At 44.7% G+C, this 16,458-nt stretch overlaps 1 protein-coding gene across 1 annotated transcript in view; it reads left to right on the top strand.

Annotated features, from left to right (window-relative positions):
* The window catches only part of LOC124598897 (ras-GEF domain-containing family member 1B-like), a 495,556-nt gene that overhangs the window by 325,669 nt on the left and 153,429 nt on the right, over positions 1–16,458 (top strand). The window contains exon 5 of the mRNA XM_047136034.1: positions 10,453–10,683. Coding sequence (XP_046991990.1) covers positions 10,453–10,683 — 231 coding nt within the window. The remainder of the gene's footprint in view (positions 1–10,452; positions 10,684–16,458) is intronic.

Raw genomic sequence — 16,458 nt, 5'->3', positions numbered from 1 at the left:
ACCTTGCCGGAGAATCGGCCACTGGCCCAACAGGCGAGGCATCCTGTGGTGGCTCGGAAACGATGTCATCACCACTAGGAAGCACCCCGTACCTGTTGGAAAGGGGTAAGGCAGCTGCCACGCGGCCAGATCCCACCTTCGCCTTTCGGCCAGGCACGCGCGAGCCCACCACTGTCCGCCATTCACCCTGGAGTGATGGCTGACCGGTAAGATGCTCACTGCCGGAAGACGCAGCGACATCAGGGGTTCCATGTGATTCCAAGGCCACCGAAGTAGGCATAGGTCTCACCACAGTTGCCCCAACGCCACTACGAGCCGACGCCTGCGCCTCGAGCTCGATGAGCCTAACAGACAAAGCCTCCACCTGCCCCCGAAGAGTGGCCAATTCTCCTTGCGTCCGCTCACAACAACCACAGTCCCTACACATGACTATGTTTACCCTACTCTATACGGTGACAAATTCCCAAGATAGTCTTGTGATGAGCTACTCTGATAATCAAGAAACACTCACTGAAATACGAGACGCGAAAACTACGCTAGGTTTTCCCAGAAAAACTATTTAAAAGCTAAGCGCAGCAAATAAGTACAAAAACGCTTTATACAAACAGTACTCGCTGCTGCTGGTGCTCTCGCTCTGGCTGTCACAAGACAACTGCTGATTCAAGTGACTAGTGGCTAACGGCCGCGAAACAAACAAAAGACGGTTTTAGGGCGCTTTCTGTTCTAAACGATCAAGAAAACACTAAGAAATCTAACACGAAAACTACGTAAAGTTTTATCAAGAACTGTTAGTTACTATGCAGAGCAGATAAACACAAATAGAATCCCTTCCTTAGTGGAAGGTCGTAAACAAAATGCAAAATAAACGCTTTATACAAACAGTACTCGCTGCTGCTGGTGCTCTCGCTCTGGCTGTCACAAGACAACAATGTCAAAAGCTTTCTCTAAGTCTACAAATACTAGAATCGTAGGTTTGCCTTTCCTTAATCTAGCTTCTAAGATAAGTCGTAGGTTCAGTATTGCCTCACGTGTTCCAATATTTCTACGGATTCCAAACTGATCTTCCCCGAGGTCGGCTTCTACTAGTTTTTCCATTCGTCTGTAAAGAATTCGCGTTAGTATTTTGCAGTTCTGACTTATTAAACTGATAGTTCGGTAATTTTCACATCTGTCAACACCTGCTCTCTTTGGGATTGGAATATATTCTTCTTGAAGTCTGATGGTATTTCGCCTGATTCATACATCTTGCACACCAGATGGTAGAGTTTTGTCAGTACTGGCTCCCTGAAGGCTGTCAGTAGTTCTAATGGAATGTTGTCTACTCCCGGGGCCTTGTTTCGACTCACGTCTTTCAGTGCTCTCTCAAACTCTTCACGCAGTATCATATCTTCCATTTCATCTTCATCTACATCCTCTTCCATTTCCATAATATTGTCCTCGAGTACATTGTCCTTGTATAGAGCCGGCCGTGGTGGCCGAACGGTTCTAGGCGCTTCAGTCTGGAAAGGCGCGATCGCTACGGTCGCAGGTTCGAATCCTGCCACGGGTATGGATGTGTGTGATGTCCTTAAGTTAGTTAGGTTTAAGTAGGTCTAAGTTCTAGGGGACTGATGACCTCAGCTGTTAAGTCTCATAGTGCTCAGAGCCATTTTGACCTTGTATAGACCCCCTATATACTCCTTCACCTTTCTGATTTCCCTTCTTTGCTTAGAACTGGGTTATCCTTAGAGGACGTTTTTGTGCAATGGCTACTTCGTGTCTGTGTGTGGAATTGGTTCAAATGGCTCTGACCACTATGGGACTTAACTTCTGACGTCATTAGTCCCCTAGACATTAGAACTACTTAAACCTAACTAACCTAAGGACAATCACACACATCCATGCCCGAGGCAGGATTCGAACCTGCGACCGTAGCGGTAGCGGTCGCGCGGTTCCAGACTGTAGCACCTAGAACCGCTGGGCCACACCGGCCGGCGTGTGGTTCTTCATTTACTGCATTTTTATATTTTCTCCTTTCATCAATTAAATTCAATATGTCTTCTGTTACCCAAAGAAAAATCCTGCCACGGGCATGGATGTGAAATCCTGCCACGGGCATGGATGTGTGTGATGTCCTTAAGTTAGTTAGGTTTAAGTAGGTCTAAGTTCTAGGGGACTGATGACCTCAGCTGTTAAGTCTCATAGTGCTCAGAGCCATTTTGACCTTGTATAGACCCCCTATATACTCCTTCCACCTTTCTGCTTTCCCTTCTTTGCTTAGAACTGGGTTTCCATCTGAGCTCTTTATATTCATACAAATGGTTCTCTTTTCTCCAAAGGTCTCTTTAATTTTCCTGTAGGCAGTATCTATCTTATCCCTAGTGAGACAAGCCTCTACATCCTTACATTTGTCCTCTAGCCATCCCTGCTTAGCCATTTTGCACTTCCTGCTGATTCATTTTTGAGACGTTTGTATTCCTTTTTGCCTGCTTCATTTACTGCATTTTTATATTTTCTCCTTTCATCAATTAAATTCAATATGTCTTCTGTTACCCAAAGAAATTCTACTAGCCCTCATCTTTTTACCTACTTGATCCTCTGCTGCCTTCACTACTTCATCCCTCAAAGCTACCCATTCTTCTTCTAATGTATTTCTTTCCCCCATTCCTGTCAGTTGTTCCCTTATGCTCTCTCTGAAACTCTGTACAACCTCTGGTTTAGGCAGTTTATCCAGGTCCCATCTCCTTAAATTGCCACCTTTGTGAAGTTTTTCCAGTTTTGATCTACACTTCGTAACCAATAGATTGTGGTCAGTGTCCACATCTGCCCCTGGAAATGTCTTACAATTTAAAACCTGGTTTCTTAATCTCCTTCTTACCATTATATAATCTATCTGATACCTTCTAGTATCTCCAGGCTTCTTCCATGTATACAACCTTCTTTCATGATTCTTGAACCAAGTGTCAGCTATGATTAAGTTATTCTCTGCGCAAAATTCTACCAGGCGGCTTCGTCTTTCATTTCTTACCCCCAATCCGCATCACCTACTACCTTTCTGTGAATGTAATATGTAAAATATTTTGAAAAACTGTTGTAATAGGAACTATGTGTACTGTATCTTATCATAAACGTGAGGTGATGCTTTAAGACCTATTTGTCGATGCATCTACGTACCATTCGTTTGGATTCCTTAAGACACAATGAATGATAATTATGGATACGTAACACATTCTTTAAGGTTCACAAATATTTTAAAAAAGTAAAATATTTTTTAAAGTTTAAGTAGTGCTTTTCCAAATTTGTATTCTGCTTTGGATAATTCTCTGTATAATTACATTATAAACATATGTATATGAATTTATTTTATATTTGTGTTAGGATTTATACGAGACACTGTAATTCAGTTTGTTACTACTCTGGTGCCACACCTTTTGGCTGATCGTTTATCTGCCATGTTTAATACCAGTCTGTTTGTAAGGGGTTGTAAGCGAGTGTGAGCATGTATATTCGATGTACTGTGTATAATATTTTGTATATCGATTGTTTTACTTTCGACATCCATACAATGCCAAGAATGTGCTTGGAATGTCTATTTATTATACACTCCTGGAAATGGAAAAAAGAACACATTGACACCGGTGTGTCAGACCCACCATACTTGCTCCGGACACTGCGAGAGGGCTGTACAAGCAATGATCACACGCACGGCACAGCGGACACACCAGGAACCGCGGTGTTGGCCGTCGAATGGCGCTAGCTGCGCAGCATTTGTGCACCGCCGCCGTCAGTGTCAGCCAGTTTGCCGTGGCATACGGAGCTCCATCGCAGTGTTTAACACTGGTAGCATGCCGCGACAGCGTGGACGTGAATCGTATGTGCAATTGACGGACTTTGAGCGAGGGCGTATAGTGGGCATGCGGGAGACCGGGTGGACGTACCGCCGAATTGCTCAACACGTGGGGCGTGAGGTCTCCACAGTACATCGATGTTGTCGCCAGTGGTCGGCGGAAGGTGCACGTGCCCGTCGACCTGGGACCGGACCGCAGCGACGCACGGATGCACGCCAAGACCGTAGGATCCTACGCAGTGCCGTGGGGGACTGCACCGCCACTTCCCAGCAAATTAGGGACACTGTTGCTCCTGGGGTATCGGCGAGGACCATTCGCAACCGTCTCCATGAAGCTGGGCTACGGTCCCGCACACCGTTAGGCCGTCTTCCGCTCACGCCCCAACATCGTGCAGCCCGCCTCCAGTGGTGTCGCGACAGGCCTGAATGGAGGGACGAATGGAGACGTGTCGTCTTCAGCGATGAGAGTCGCTTCTGCCTTGGTGCCAATGATAGTCGTATGCGTGTTTGGCGCCGTGCAGGTGAGCACCACAATCAGGACTGCATACGACCGAGGCACACAGGGCCAACACCTGGCATCATGGTGTGGGGAGCGATCTCCTACACTGGCCGTACACCACTGGTGATCGTCGAGGGGACACTGAATAGTGCACGGTACATCCAAACCGTCATCGAACCCATCGTTCTACCATTCCTAGACTGGCAAGGGAACTTGCTGTTCCAACAGGACAATGCACGTCCGCATGTATCCCGTGCTCTAGAAGGTGTAAGTCAACTACCCTGGCCAGCAAGATCTCCGGATCTGTCCCCCATTGAGCATGTTTGGGACTGGATGAAGCGTCGTCTCACGCGGTCTGCACGTCCAGCACGAACGCTGGTCCAACTGAGGCGCCAGGTGGAAATGGCATGGCAAGCCGTTCCACAGGACTACATCCAGCATCTCTACGATCGTCTCCATGGGAGAATAGCAGCCTGCATTGCTGCGAAGGTGGATATACACTGTACTAGTGCCGACATTGTGCATGCTCTGTTGCCTGTGTCTATGTGCCTGTGGTTCTGTCAGTGTGATCATGTGATGTATCTGACCCCAGGAATGTGTCAATAAGGTTTCCCCTTCCTGGGACAATGAATTCACGGTGTTCTTATTTCAATTTCCAGGAGTGTATGATACGAAGTATTGTTCTTGAAGTATAGTGCATAAGCTACGTTATGGATCCACATTACATTAAAAATTTTATGTAGACATTTCACATCCAGTTTTGTGTTTACTCTGTCTGTCGTTTACAGATCCGAAGATGGCAGCATAGTTTGCCGAAACCAGTAACCTGCAGAATTGATCTAGTAAAGTGGTCGTAGCGTTTTGAAGTTTGTTGCTTCTACTTTCTTAGTTTCCTGCCTGTTTCGTGGTCCGTATTCGCAACGACTCACCATGATGAGGAACGTGTCGTGGGTTCATAAAAAATATTCCATATGACATCAGAGAATGAAAGCATGCAAAGTTAACCACATTTACGATTTTTTAGAACGATACTCAGCATTTACATACAGAGCAGATGTTGTTGAGGTGGAGCTATTGAGAAGGTCTATGATAAGTGATTTCCAATTGAAATTATGATCTATGCGCAAACCCACGAAATTTTAACTCGCGATCGCGCGCGCCCGCGCGCGCGCACGTGTGTGTGTGTGTGTGTGTGTGTGTGTGTGTGTGTGTTTTCTTCTAAGTTAACTGACAGACCGTTTACCGAGAACACATAAATAATATTTTTAAATATTTCATTTTGTGGTGTCACCGCCAGACACCACACTTGCTAGGTGGTAGCTTTTAAATCGGCCGCGGTCCGGTAGTATACGTCGGACCCGCGTGTCGCCAGTGTCAGTGATCGCAGACCGAGCGCCACCACACGGCAGGTCTAGAGAGACGTCCTAGCACTCGCCCCAGTTGTACAGCCGACGTTCATAGCAATGGTTCACTGACAAATACGCTCTCATTTGCCGAGACGATAGTTAGCATAGCCTTCAGCTACATTTACTACGACCTAGCAAGGCGCCGTATTCAATTGATAATTAATATTATGAAGCATGTACCGTAACGAGAAATGTTCTACAATTATGGATTAAAGTTAAGTATTCCAGAAGCTACGTACTTTTCTTTATAGCATTCATTACGTATCCTGTTTCAGACCTCACGCCAGCCTGCGTGTGTTTAAGCGCGTGCCTTTCGGCTTCCTCTCATTGTGTCTAGGCTGTCTTGTCTAGACACAACACATTTATTGTTCATTCTGTTGTTGCAGCTCTGTTGGGCTTCGTTATACAGTGTAAGAAGGAATGTGCTCTCTCTCTGTCCCTCGCTCTCTCTCTCTCTCTCTCTCTCTCATTCCTTCTTACACTGATAAGGCAGAAATTGTGGTCTTATATATATATATATATATATATATATATATATATAGAGAGAGAGAGAGAGAGAGAGAGAGAGCAATGAAAGGGGTGTTGTTAGAAATTAACTTTTTGGACCACAAGTGCTGATGTGCCCCCCCCCTCGCAGCCCATTCAGAAGAGGTTCATGATGAGAGCTGTGTGAGCTGCCTAACATGACCTTTAATTTTCACTACGCCACGTAGCACGGAGATATGATACGAGCCAGATCCGTGTGCGAGTTCAACTGTGATGTGCCCTGGAGAGAGGCAGCAACGAAAGCGCCTGTCCTGATCGAGTTGGTTGTAGGATATCGAGCCTTCCCCGATCTAAAGCCGTCTTCCCTTTCTCTGCCGTTGAGCTAACCGCTTGCCTTGAGTGACGAACGCCGTGTCTGGTCAGGTCTGGCCAGGTTCCACTGTGCTCACTCGACTTGCCTTCGTAACTCGCATTAAAGCTTCACGCTACTGACCTTACTAAGATTTGAGTAAACTGATGAGTCCAAAAGCCGCAGCGACGTCGAACGTCCAGCTGCAACCCAACTGACGCTCAGCTGCTGGACCCTACAGCGCCGGTTCGGAAGGAGTCGCGCCGAGTGCCCTTTAATGACGGGACGAAGATTCACTTCATCTTCGTATTTTTAGCGGATTGCGTTCCAGCTCGGCGGGCCGGAACGGCGGGGCTAATTGATTAGCCCGCCGTCGCCCTCGGGCAGGCTGGACATTAATGAGCGAGATTCTCGTCAAACAAGGCCCGTCTCAGCTGCGAGGCCTGGCCTTCTTTTATTTAACAGCCTCTCCCTAACGGGGTGTGTGCTTAGAGCGAAAAAAATTGACGTCGCTCTTTAACCTGCACAGAAGCAAGTGCCGACGTTGTAGGATGTCTATAATGTAAAAGTATTGGAGTGTGCGAGGCCCTGCAGCATAAACTGTGGAGGCAGGAAAGGTTATCTTCGCTCGTCTCTCCATAGCAGTACGCAGCACTCACTTCCTATCTCGGCTTCCTTAATATTCTGTTGCTGGACACACCAATAAAAAAATAAAAATTTGCTCTGGTATACACCGTCCGTATATGAATTTTAAAATCGTCGCTATAGACTTGTTTTCGCTTTGTACAGGACACAGTTAATGTTGGGGTGAGGCAACCCTATTTGTAGGGCTCGTAGTGGTAGTGGAGGGCAAGTGATAGCATGTGATTCTGGGAGATATGGAGCGATTTCCACCATACTTGGTAGACTATATTGTATTTTTACTGTTACAAAGTTAGAAATAAACTACGTTTGTTTCTATGCAAGTCAGATCTCATTCTCTTCCTGTCGACGAGGGTGGTTCAAAAATTTAGTCAACATTTCCTCTGTGAGAAAAGGTTTATTCGTGAAATCAAAGTGATACACAATTACTAAGGCGCTGGTGCACATTACTTTTGCACAGTGTCACCGTGACTTTGTAACGACTTTTTTCCGTTGATAAGACACTCCGTGGAAACCAATGAAAAAAAGGTCTACGAACCACTTAACAATAGCCTCCTCCTGAACTTCGGAATCGGTTCTGAACTGACGACGACGGTTCGAAGTGCTATAAATCACACTGAGGCGAGATCCAGGCTGTTTCATTACAGTTCATCGTAAACGCTTTTTCAGGCCCCTATGTGGTCGGGCATTGTATTGTAACAACACGACTCCCTTCGAGATCAATCCACATTCTTTCCTCTGAATCGCCTCCTGTAACCATTCCAGCGTCGTACAATAACTGGCAACATATCCTGAGTGCCACAAAGGAACTTTCTTCATGGATACCGTTGCTTTGAAGTCATTGTTGGGGAGGGGGACAGAGATGGGAGGAAGAAGAGCGGAAGTCCCCGTGGCACTGACGCCGCCGCTGGTGACAGGTACCCACTTTTCCTCCCTAGTGACGACACGGTGCAGGAACTGAACACCCTCGTAATGCCGCAATATGTGCTGGGGAGGTAAACCCATACGCTTTTTATCAGTGAAAAGTAGCAGCGGTATAAGCTACAACACGTCTTCCGTTCGTACAGTGTTTTGTGCAAGTTATAGACTACAAGGGTGTGTGTGCAACTTGATTCACATGACTGCTATGATCGGCTTGAATCAATACTTGGACGGCAAAGGTTGTCATCTGACAGGGACATGCTCCACCGCCATGACCTTTGCTTGAACATCTGTTCCTCTTTTTCTTATATTTCTGTCACCAACATCACAACTGTTTTTTTGTAACATCACACTGAACTTCCGTCAGTTGGAGGTGAATTGCAGCTCGAGCGTTTACCATAAATCCAAAAAAATTACTGCTGTGAACAGTTTCACTGTATTGCGTAGCGTGAAGGTACAGCTACATACATCTACCAGTGGAGTTTAAAAGCTTTGATCGTTTCTCCTGTCTAGGCGTGGAAGTTAACTACCGCAGGGTTTTTATACACTTATGAGCGATCTTATCACCTCACTTATTATAATAAGTAAGAGGACAATAGCACGTAGTCAGCCTCACCGATAGTCACCAGCATCAGCTCAGTGTTCCCAAGCCATTGTCAGGTGCCAACAAGCGTTTTATGTAACCTACTGGAACATCTTGAAAATGACGCGTAGGGCTGATAACTAGTTGAAGTAATATGTTTCCTCCCGCAGAAGTAGAAAAGGTCAACTTTTTTATGTGTTTTGTGTAATCCTGATGTGACAGAGGTGACAGAGTGGTGTAAGCACGGCAAGATGTAACTAGCACTGCCAGATTTTATGGATCTGAGGATGGAATACATATTCCCGAAACTACTAATACTCTAACTGCGCTTACTTAGCGTCCGTGACAAATAAAATGATTTTCAAATGAAACTACAGTACACATGTAACTGTTTTAATTTTTCTTCTATGTACTCGAATTTTCCATCTATGCTTGGAGAAGAAAAAATATTTAAATCGAAATAGTTATCGATTTCACCCAGTACTTTCAAATGTGAAAGTGTGAGTCCAGCATCTTTCCATTGCGCTAGCTCTCTCGTTTGACATGACACCATTCCATGGATGCTCAAAAGAGAGGGCGTTATTGAATTATTGATAATATCTGTCTGGCAAGTTGGCTGTTGTTCTGGCTGTTGGTCACATTGCAGCAGCATACTCGCTTGTGCTTAAGGGGGGGTAGGACGTCAAACTGGCCGACTTGGAGCAGGAGAGGCACCACAGGACATTTTAATTTCCACTGTCTATACTTTTACAAATAAATTTATAAAACTTTGTCAGCATAACCAGGAAGGGTTCAGGATTCACACTCATAGCAGTGGAAGTTCAGACATATAACAGAAATATTTTTTTTACATGTGAAATGTCATAATTTTGTACTTACTATTGGCTGCATTCGTTGCTATAGGTACACTTTTCTTCATAAGTAATGGAGATTCTTCGATGAATTTTGCACAGCATACAAACCATACTTACAGGTGTATGAAACTCTAGAATTTTCCAAATCTATTAAAAACTGTGCTAAAAATTGAGATAATTAACCATAAAAATTTGAGTTTTTTCTAAACATGAAGTTTAAAATGTAACAGCTCATTCATTTTTTCATTAATTAAATAAATTCTAGATTTTCATGCACCTGTAACTATGGTTTGTATGCTGTGAAAAATTCATGTCAGAATCTCTCTTACTTGTGAAGAAAAGTGTACTTATAGCAACAAATGCAGGCAATAGTAGGTGAAAAAATGATGACATTTCACACGTAAAAAATTATTTTTTTATACTTTTGAACTTACATTGCTATGAGTTTGAATCCTGAATCCTTCCTGGACGTGTTGACAAAGTTTCATGAATTTATTTGTAAAAGTATAGACAGTAGAAATTAAAATGTCGTGTGGTGCCTCTCCTGCTCCAAGTCGGCAAGTTTGACTCGTACCCCCTTAAGTTGGTAGCAAGGCATGGTTGTGCTTGGGTTAGTAGCTGGACATCATGGAGCTGTCTCCATCGCCGCTGATACTGGTGCAGCAGCTCACTGCCTCATGCTCGTGTTGGGAGCTGGACAGTTTGCAGCAACTGACGTGCTTGCGTTGTGATTGTATTTGCGTCTGCAGTTGGATATCACGGTGCTCTGTCCTTCGCCGCTGGTGCTTAGCGCAGCAGCTGTCTGCCTTGTGTTGGCTGCTGGATAATTTGCAGCAGCTGACGTGTTTTCATTGTCAGCTAGACATGATTTTATTTGTGTCTGCAGCTGGACATCACGGAGCTGTGTCCGTCGCCGTTGGTGCTGGCGCAACAGCTGACGCACGTGGAACTGGAGAGGCTGTCGTACATCGGTCCCGAGGAGTTCGTGCAGGCCTTCGCCAAGGAGAACCCCCATCTGGAGACATCGTTCAAGGACATGAAGAAGACGCGCAACCTCGAGTCGTACGTGCAGTGGTTCAACAGGCTGTCCTACTTCGTCGCCACCGAAGTGTGCAAGGTGAGTGGCCTCACTCTTACTGCGCAACTGCGTGACCAGAGTAAATTAGTAGCACACCAGTGTCGTTGCTATACTTTGGATAAACAGTGCCACACAGCCGTCAAGTACATAAGAAAACTGCCAAGGTGAATCACTTTAATTTACTACTAGTGTCTATTATAAAGAATCATCCTCAGCCACCCGAGTTTTTTTTTGATCATCAGTCTACTGACTGGTTTGATGCCGCCCGCCACGAATTCCTTTCCTGTGCTAACCTCTTCATCTCAGAGTAGCACTTGTTGCAACCTACGTCCTCAATTATTTGCTTGACGTATTCCAATCTCTGTCTTCCTCTACAGTTTTTGCCCTCTACAGCTCCCTCTAGTACCATGGAAGTCATTCCCTCATGTCTTAGCAGATGTCCTATCATCCTGTCCCTTCTCCTTATCAGTGTTTTCCACATATTCCTTTCCTCTCCGATTCTGCATAGAACCTCCTCATTCCTTAACTTATCAGTCCACCTAATTTTCAACATTCGTCTATAGCACCACATCTCAAATGCTTCGATTCTCTTCTGTTCCTGTTTTCCCACAGTCCATGTTTCACTACCATACAATGCTGTACTCCAGACGTACATCCTCAGAAATTTCTTCCTCAAATTAAGGCCGGTATTTGATATTAGTAGACTTCTCTTGGCCAGAAATGCCTTCTTTGCCATAGCGAGTCTGCTTTTGATGTCCTCCTTACTCCGTCCGTCATTGGTTATTTTACTGCCTAGGTAGCAGAATTCCTTAACTTCATTGACTTCGCGAACATCAATCCTGATGTTAAGTTTCTCGCTGTTCTCATTTCTACTACTTCTCATTACCTTCATCTTTCTCCGATTTACTCTCAAACCATACTGTGTACTCATTAGACTGTTCATTCCGTTCAGCAGATCATTTAATTCTTCTTCACTTTCACTCAGGATAGCAATGTCATCAGCGAATCGTATCATTAATATCCTTTCACCTTGTATTTTAATTCCACTCCTGAACCTTTCTTTTATTTCCATCATTGCTTCCCCGATGTACAGATTGAAGAGTAGGGGCGAAAGGCTACAGCCTTGTCTTACACCCTTCTTAATACGAGCACTTCGTTCTTGATCGTCCACTCTTATTATTCCCTCTTGGTTGTTGTATATATTGTATATGACCCGTCTCTCCCTATAGCTTACCTTACTGTTATCAGAATCTCGGATAGCTTGCACCATTTTATATTGTCGAACGCTTTTTCCAGGTCGACAAATCCTATGAAAGTGTCTTGATTTTTCTTTAGCCTTGCTTCCATTATTAGCCGTAACGTCAGAATTGCCTCTCTCGTCCCTTTACTTTTCCTAAAGCCAAACTGATCTTCACCTAGCGCATTCTCAATTCTCTTTTCCATTCTTCTGTATATTATTCTTGTAAGCAGCTTCGACGCATGAGCTGTTAAGCTGATTGTGCGATAATTCTCGCACTTGACAGCTCTTGCCGTCTTCGGAATTGTGTGGATGATGCTTTTGCGAAAGTCAGATGGTATGTCGCCAGACTCACATATTCTACACACCAACGTGAATAGTCGTTTTGTTGCCACTTCCCCCAATGATTTTAGAAATTCTGATGGAAAGTTATCTATCGCTTCTGCCTCATTTGACCGTAAGTCCTCCAAAGCTCTTTTAAATTCCGATTGTAATACTGGATCCCCTATCTCTTCTAAATCGACTCCTGTTTCTTCTTCTATCACATCAGACAAATCTTCACCCTCATAGAGGCTTTCAATGTATTCTTTCCACCTATCTGCTCTCTCCTCTGCATTTAACAGTGGAATTCCCGTTGCACTCTTAATGTTACCACCGTTGCTTTTAATGTCACCAAAGGTTGTTTTGACTTTCCTGTATGCTGAGTCTGTCCTTCCGACAATCATATCTTTTTCGATGTCTTCACATTTTTCCTGCAGCCATTTCTTCTTAGCTTCCCTGCACTTCCTATTTATTTCATTCCTCAGCGACTTGTACTTCTGTATTCCTGATTTTCCCGGAACATGTTTGTACTTCCTCCTTTCATCAATCACCTGAAGTATTTCTTCTGTTACCCATGGTTTCTTCGCAGCTACCTTCTTTGTACATATGTTTTCCTTCCCAACTTCTGTGATGGCCCTTTTTAGAGATGTCCATTCCTCTTCAACTCTACTGCCTACTGCGCTATTCCTTATTGCAGTGTCTATAGCGTTAGAGAACTTCGAACGTATCTCGTCATTCCTTAGTACTTCCGTATCCCACTTCTTTGCGTATTGATTCTTCCTGACTAATGTCTTGAACTTCAGCCTATTCTTCATCACTACTATATTGTGATCTGGGTCTATATCTGCTCCTGGGTACGCCTTACACTCCAGTATCTGATTTCGGAATCTCTGTCTGACCATGATGTAATCTAATTGAAATCTTCCCGTATCTCCCGGCCTTTTCCAAGTATACCTCCTCCTCTTGTGATTCTTGAACAGGGTATTCGCTATTACTAGTTGAAACTTGTTACAGAACTCAATCAGTCTTTCTCCTCTTTCATTCCTCGTCCCAAGCCCATATTCTCCTGTAACCTTTTCTTCTACTCCTTCCCCTACAACTGCATTCCAGTCGCCCATGACTATTAGATTTTCGTCCCCCTTTACATACTGCATTACCCTTTGAATATCTTCATACACTTTCTCTATCTGTTCATCTTCAGCTTGCGACGTCGGCATGTATACCTGAACTATCGTTGTCGGTGTTGGTCTGCTGTCGATTCTGATTAGAACAACCCGGTCACTGAACTGTTCACAGTAACACACCCTCTGCCGTACCTTCCTATTCATAACGAATCCTACACCTGTTATACCATTTTCTGCTGCTGTTGATATTACCCGATACTCATCTGACCAGAAATCCTTGTCTTCCCTCCACATCGCTTCATTGACCCCTACTATGTCTAGATTGAGCCTTTGCATTTCCCTTTTCAGATTTTCTAGTTTCCCTACCACGTTCAAGCTTCTGACATTGCACGCCCCGACTCGTAGAACGTTATCCTTTCGTTGATTATTCAATCTTTTTATCATGGTAACCTCCCCCTTGGCAGTCCCCTCCCGGAGATCCGAATGGGGGACTATTCCGGAATCTTTTGCCAATGTAGAGATCATCATGACACTTCTTCAATTACAGGCCACATGTCCTGTGGATACACGTTACGTGTCTTTCATGCAGTGGTTTCCATTGCCTTCTGCATCCTCATGTCGTTGATGATTGCTGATTCTTCCGCCTTTAGGGGCAACTTCCCACCCCTAGGACAAGAGAGTGCACTGAACCTCTATCCGCTCCTCCGCCCTGTTTGACAGGGCCGTTGGCAGAATGAGGGTGACTTCTTATGCCGGAAGTCTTCGGCCGCCAATGCTGATTATTTATCAAAGTTTAGGCAGTGGCGGGGATCGAACCCGGGACCGAAGACGTTTTGATTATGATTCAAAGACGCTACCCCTAAACCACGGGTACCTGAGTCTACAAGAACGAAACAGACCTAATTTTTTTTAATCATCTGTCTACTGACTAGTTTGATGCAGCCCACCACGAGTTCTTCTCCTGTGCCAACCTCTTTAGCTCATAATAGCACTTGCAACGTACATCCCCAGTTATTTGGTGCATGTATTCCAATCTCTGTCTTCTTCTACACTTTTTGCTCTCTACACCTCTGTCTAGTACTATGATATCTTAGCTGATGTCCTATTCTCCTGTCCCTTCTCTTGGTCACTGTTTTCCTCATTTCCATTCCTCTGCGAGTCTGTGCAGAACCTCCTCATTGCTTACTTTACCAGTACACGTAATTTTCAACATTCGTCTGTAGCACCACATCTCAAATGCTTTGATTCTCTTCTGTTCCAGTTTTCCCACAGTCAATGTTTCACTACCATACAGTGCTGTGGTCCAAATGTGCATTCTCAGAAATTTCTTCCTCTAATTAAAGCCTTTGTTTGACACTAGTAGACTTATTTTGGCCAAGAATTCCTTTTTTTTTTGCCCGTGATTGTTTGTTTTCATCTTCTTTGTGACCATCAATCCCGATGTTAAGTTTCTCCTTGTTCTTAGTTCTCCTACTTCTCATTACTTTACTTAATATGCAAAAATATGTTGTCCTGATAAATAAATAATTTAAATTCTTTTTGGGTGGACTGGAACGTTAGTCGAATTCTTCGCCATGGCAGTTGCTACATCTTCAGGTAAATCCTGAGGAGTGACGGGTTTGTCCACTGGGGCGTTCTTTCACATTCGTATCCGTAACCCCACTCCATGATGGCTGAGGCCGTGGTGGGGGAGCGGTGCAGTGTTTTGATACTTCAGTTGTTGCCGCTCTTTCACTGGGTCCGATTCCTCCTTCATGCTATGTCCTAACTATGCGTAAGACCCCGTTCTTTGCCAAGATGAAGTCAGCTGTGTTTGTTTTTCAGGTTCTGCTCAACTCTTTACTACTTCTTTTAGCATATACAGGGTGTTACAAAAAGGTACGGCCAAACTTTCAGGAAACAATCCTCACACACAAAGAAAGAAAATATGTTATGTGGACATATGTCCGGAAACGCTTACTTTCCATGTTAGAGCTCATTTTATTACTTCACTTCAAATCACATTAATCATGGAATGGAAACACACAGCAACAGAACGTACCAGCGTGACTTCAAACACTTTGTTACAGGAAATGTTCAAAATGTCCTCTGTTAGCGAGGATACATGCATCCATCCTCCGTCGCATGGAATCCCTGATGCGCTGATGGAGCCCTGGAGAATGGCCTATTGTATCACAGCCGTCCACAATACGAGCACGAAAGGTCTCTTCATTTGGTACCGGGGTTGCGTAGACAAGAGCTTTCAAATGCCCCCATAAATGAAAGTCAAGAGGGTTGAGGTCAGGAGAGCGTGGAGGCCATGGAATTGGTCCGCCTCTACTATTCCATCGGTCACCGAATCTGTTGTTGAGAAGCGTACGAACACTTCGACTGATATGTGCAGGAGCTCCATCGTGCATGAACCACATGTTGTGTCGTACTTATAAAGGCACATGTTCTAGCAGCACAGGTAGAGTATCCCGTATGAAATCATGATAACGTGCTCCATTGAGCGTAGGTGGAAGAACATGGGGCCCAATCAAGACATCACCAACAATGCCTGCGCAAACGTTCACAGAAAATCTTTGTTGATGACGTGATTGCACAATTGCGTGCGGATTCTCGTCAGCCCACACATGTTGATCGTGAAAATTTACAATTTGATCACGTTGGAATGAAGCCTCATCCGTAAAGAGAACATTTGCACTGAAATGAGGATTGACACATTGTCGGATGAACCATTCGCAGAAGTGTACCCGTGGAGGCCAATCAGCTGCTGATAGTGCTTGCACACGCTGTACATGGTACGGAAACAACTGGTTCTCCCGTAGCACTCTCCATACAGTGACGTGTTCAACGTTACCTTGTACAGCAGCAACTTCTCTGCCGCTGGCGTTAGGGTTATCGTCAACTGCACGAAGAATTGCCTCGTCCATTGCAGGTGTCCTCGTCGTTATAGGTCTTCCACAGTCGCGAGTCATAGGCTGGAATGTTCCGTGCTCCCTAAGACGCCGATCAATTGCTTAGAACGTCTTCCTGTCGGGACACCTTCGTTCTGGAAATCTGTATCGATACAAACGTACCGCGCCACGGGTATTGCCCCGTGCTAATCCATACATCAAATGGGCATCTGCCAACTCCGCATTTGTAAAC

This window comes from Schistocerca americana, chromosome 1 (genome assembly GCF_021461395.2).
Source record: "Schistocerca americana isolate TAMUIC-IGC-003095 chromosome 1, iqSchAmer2.1, whole genome shotgun sequence".
In the NCBI taxonomy this organism is placed as follows: Eukaryota; Metazoa; Arthropoda; class Insecta; order Orthoptera; family Acrididae; genus Schistocerca; species Schistocerca americana.
The sequence above is the reverse complement of the archived record's forward strand: the minus strand, read 5'-3'. Positions and strand labels throughout refer to the sequence as shown.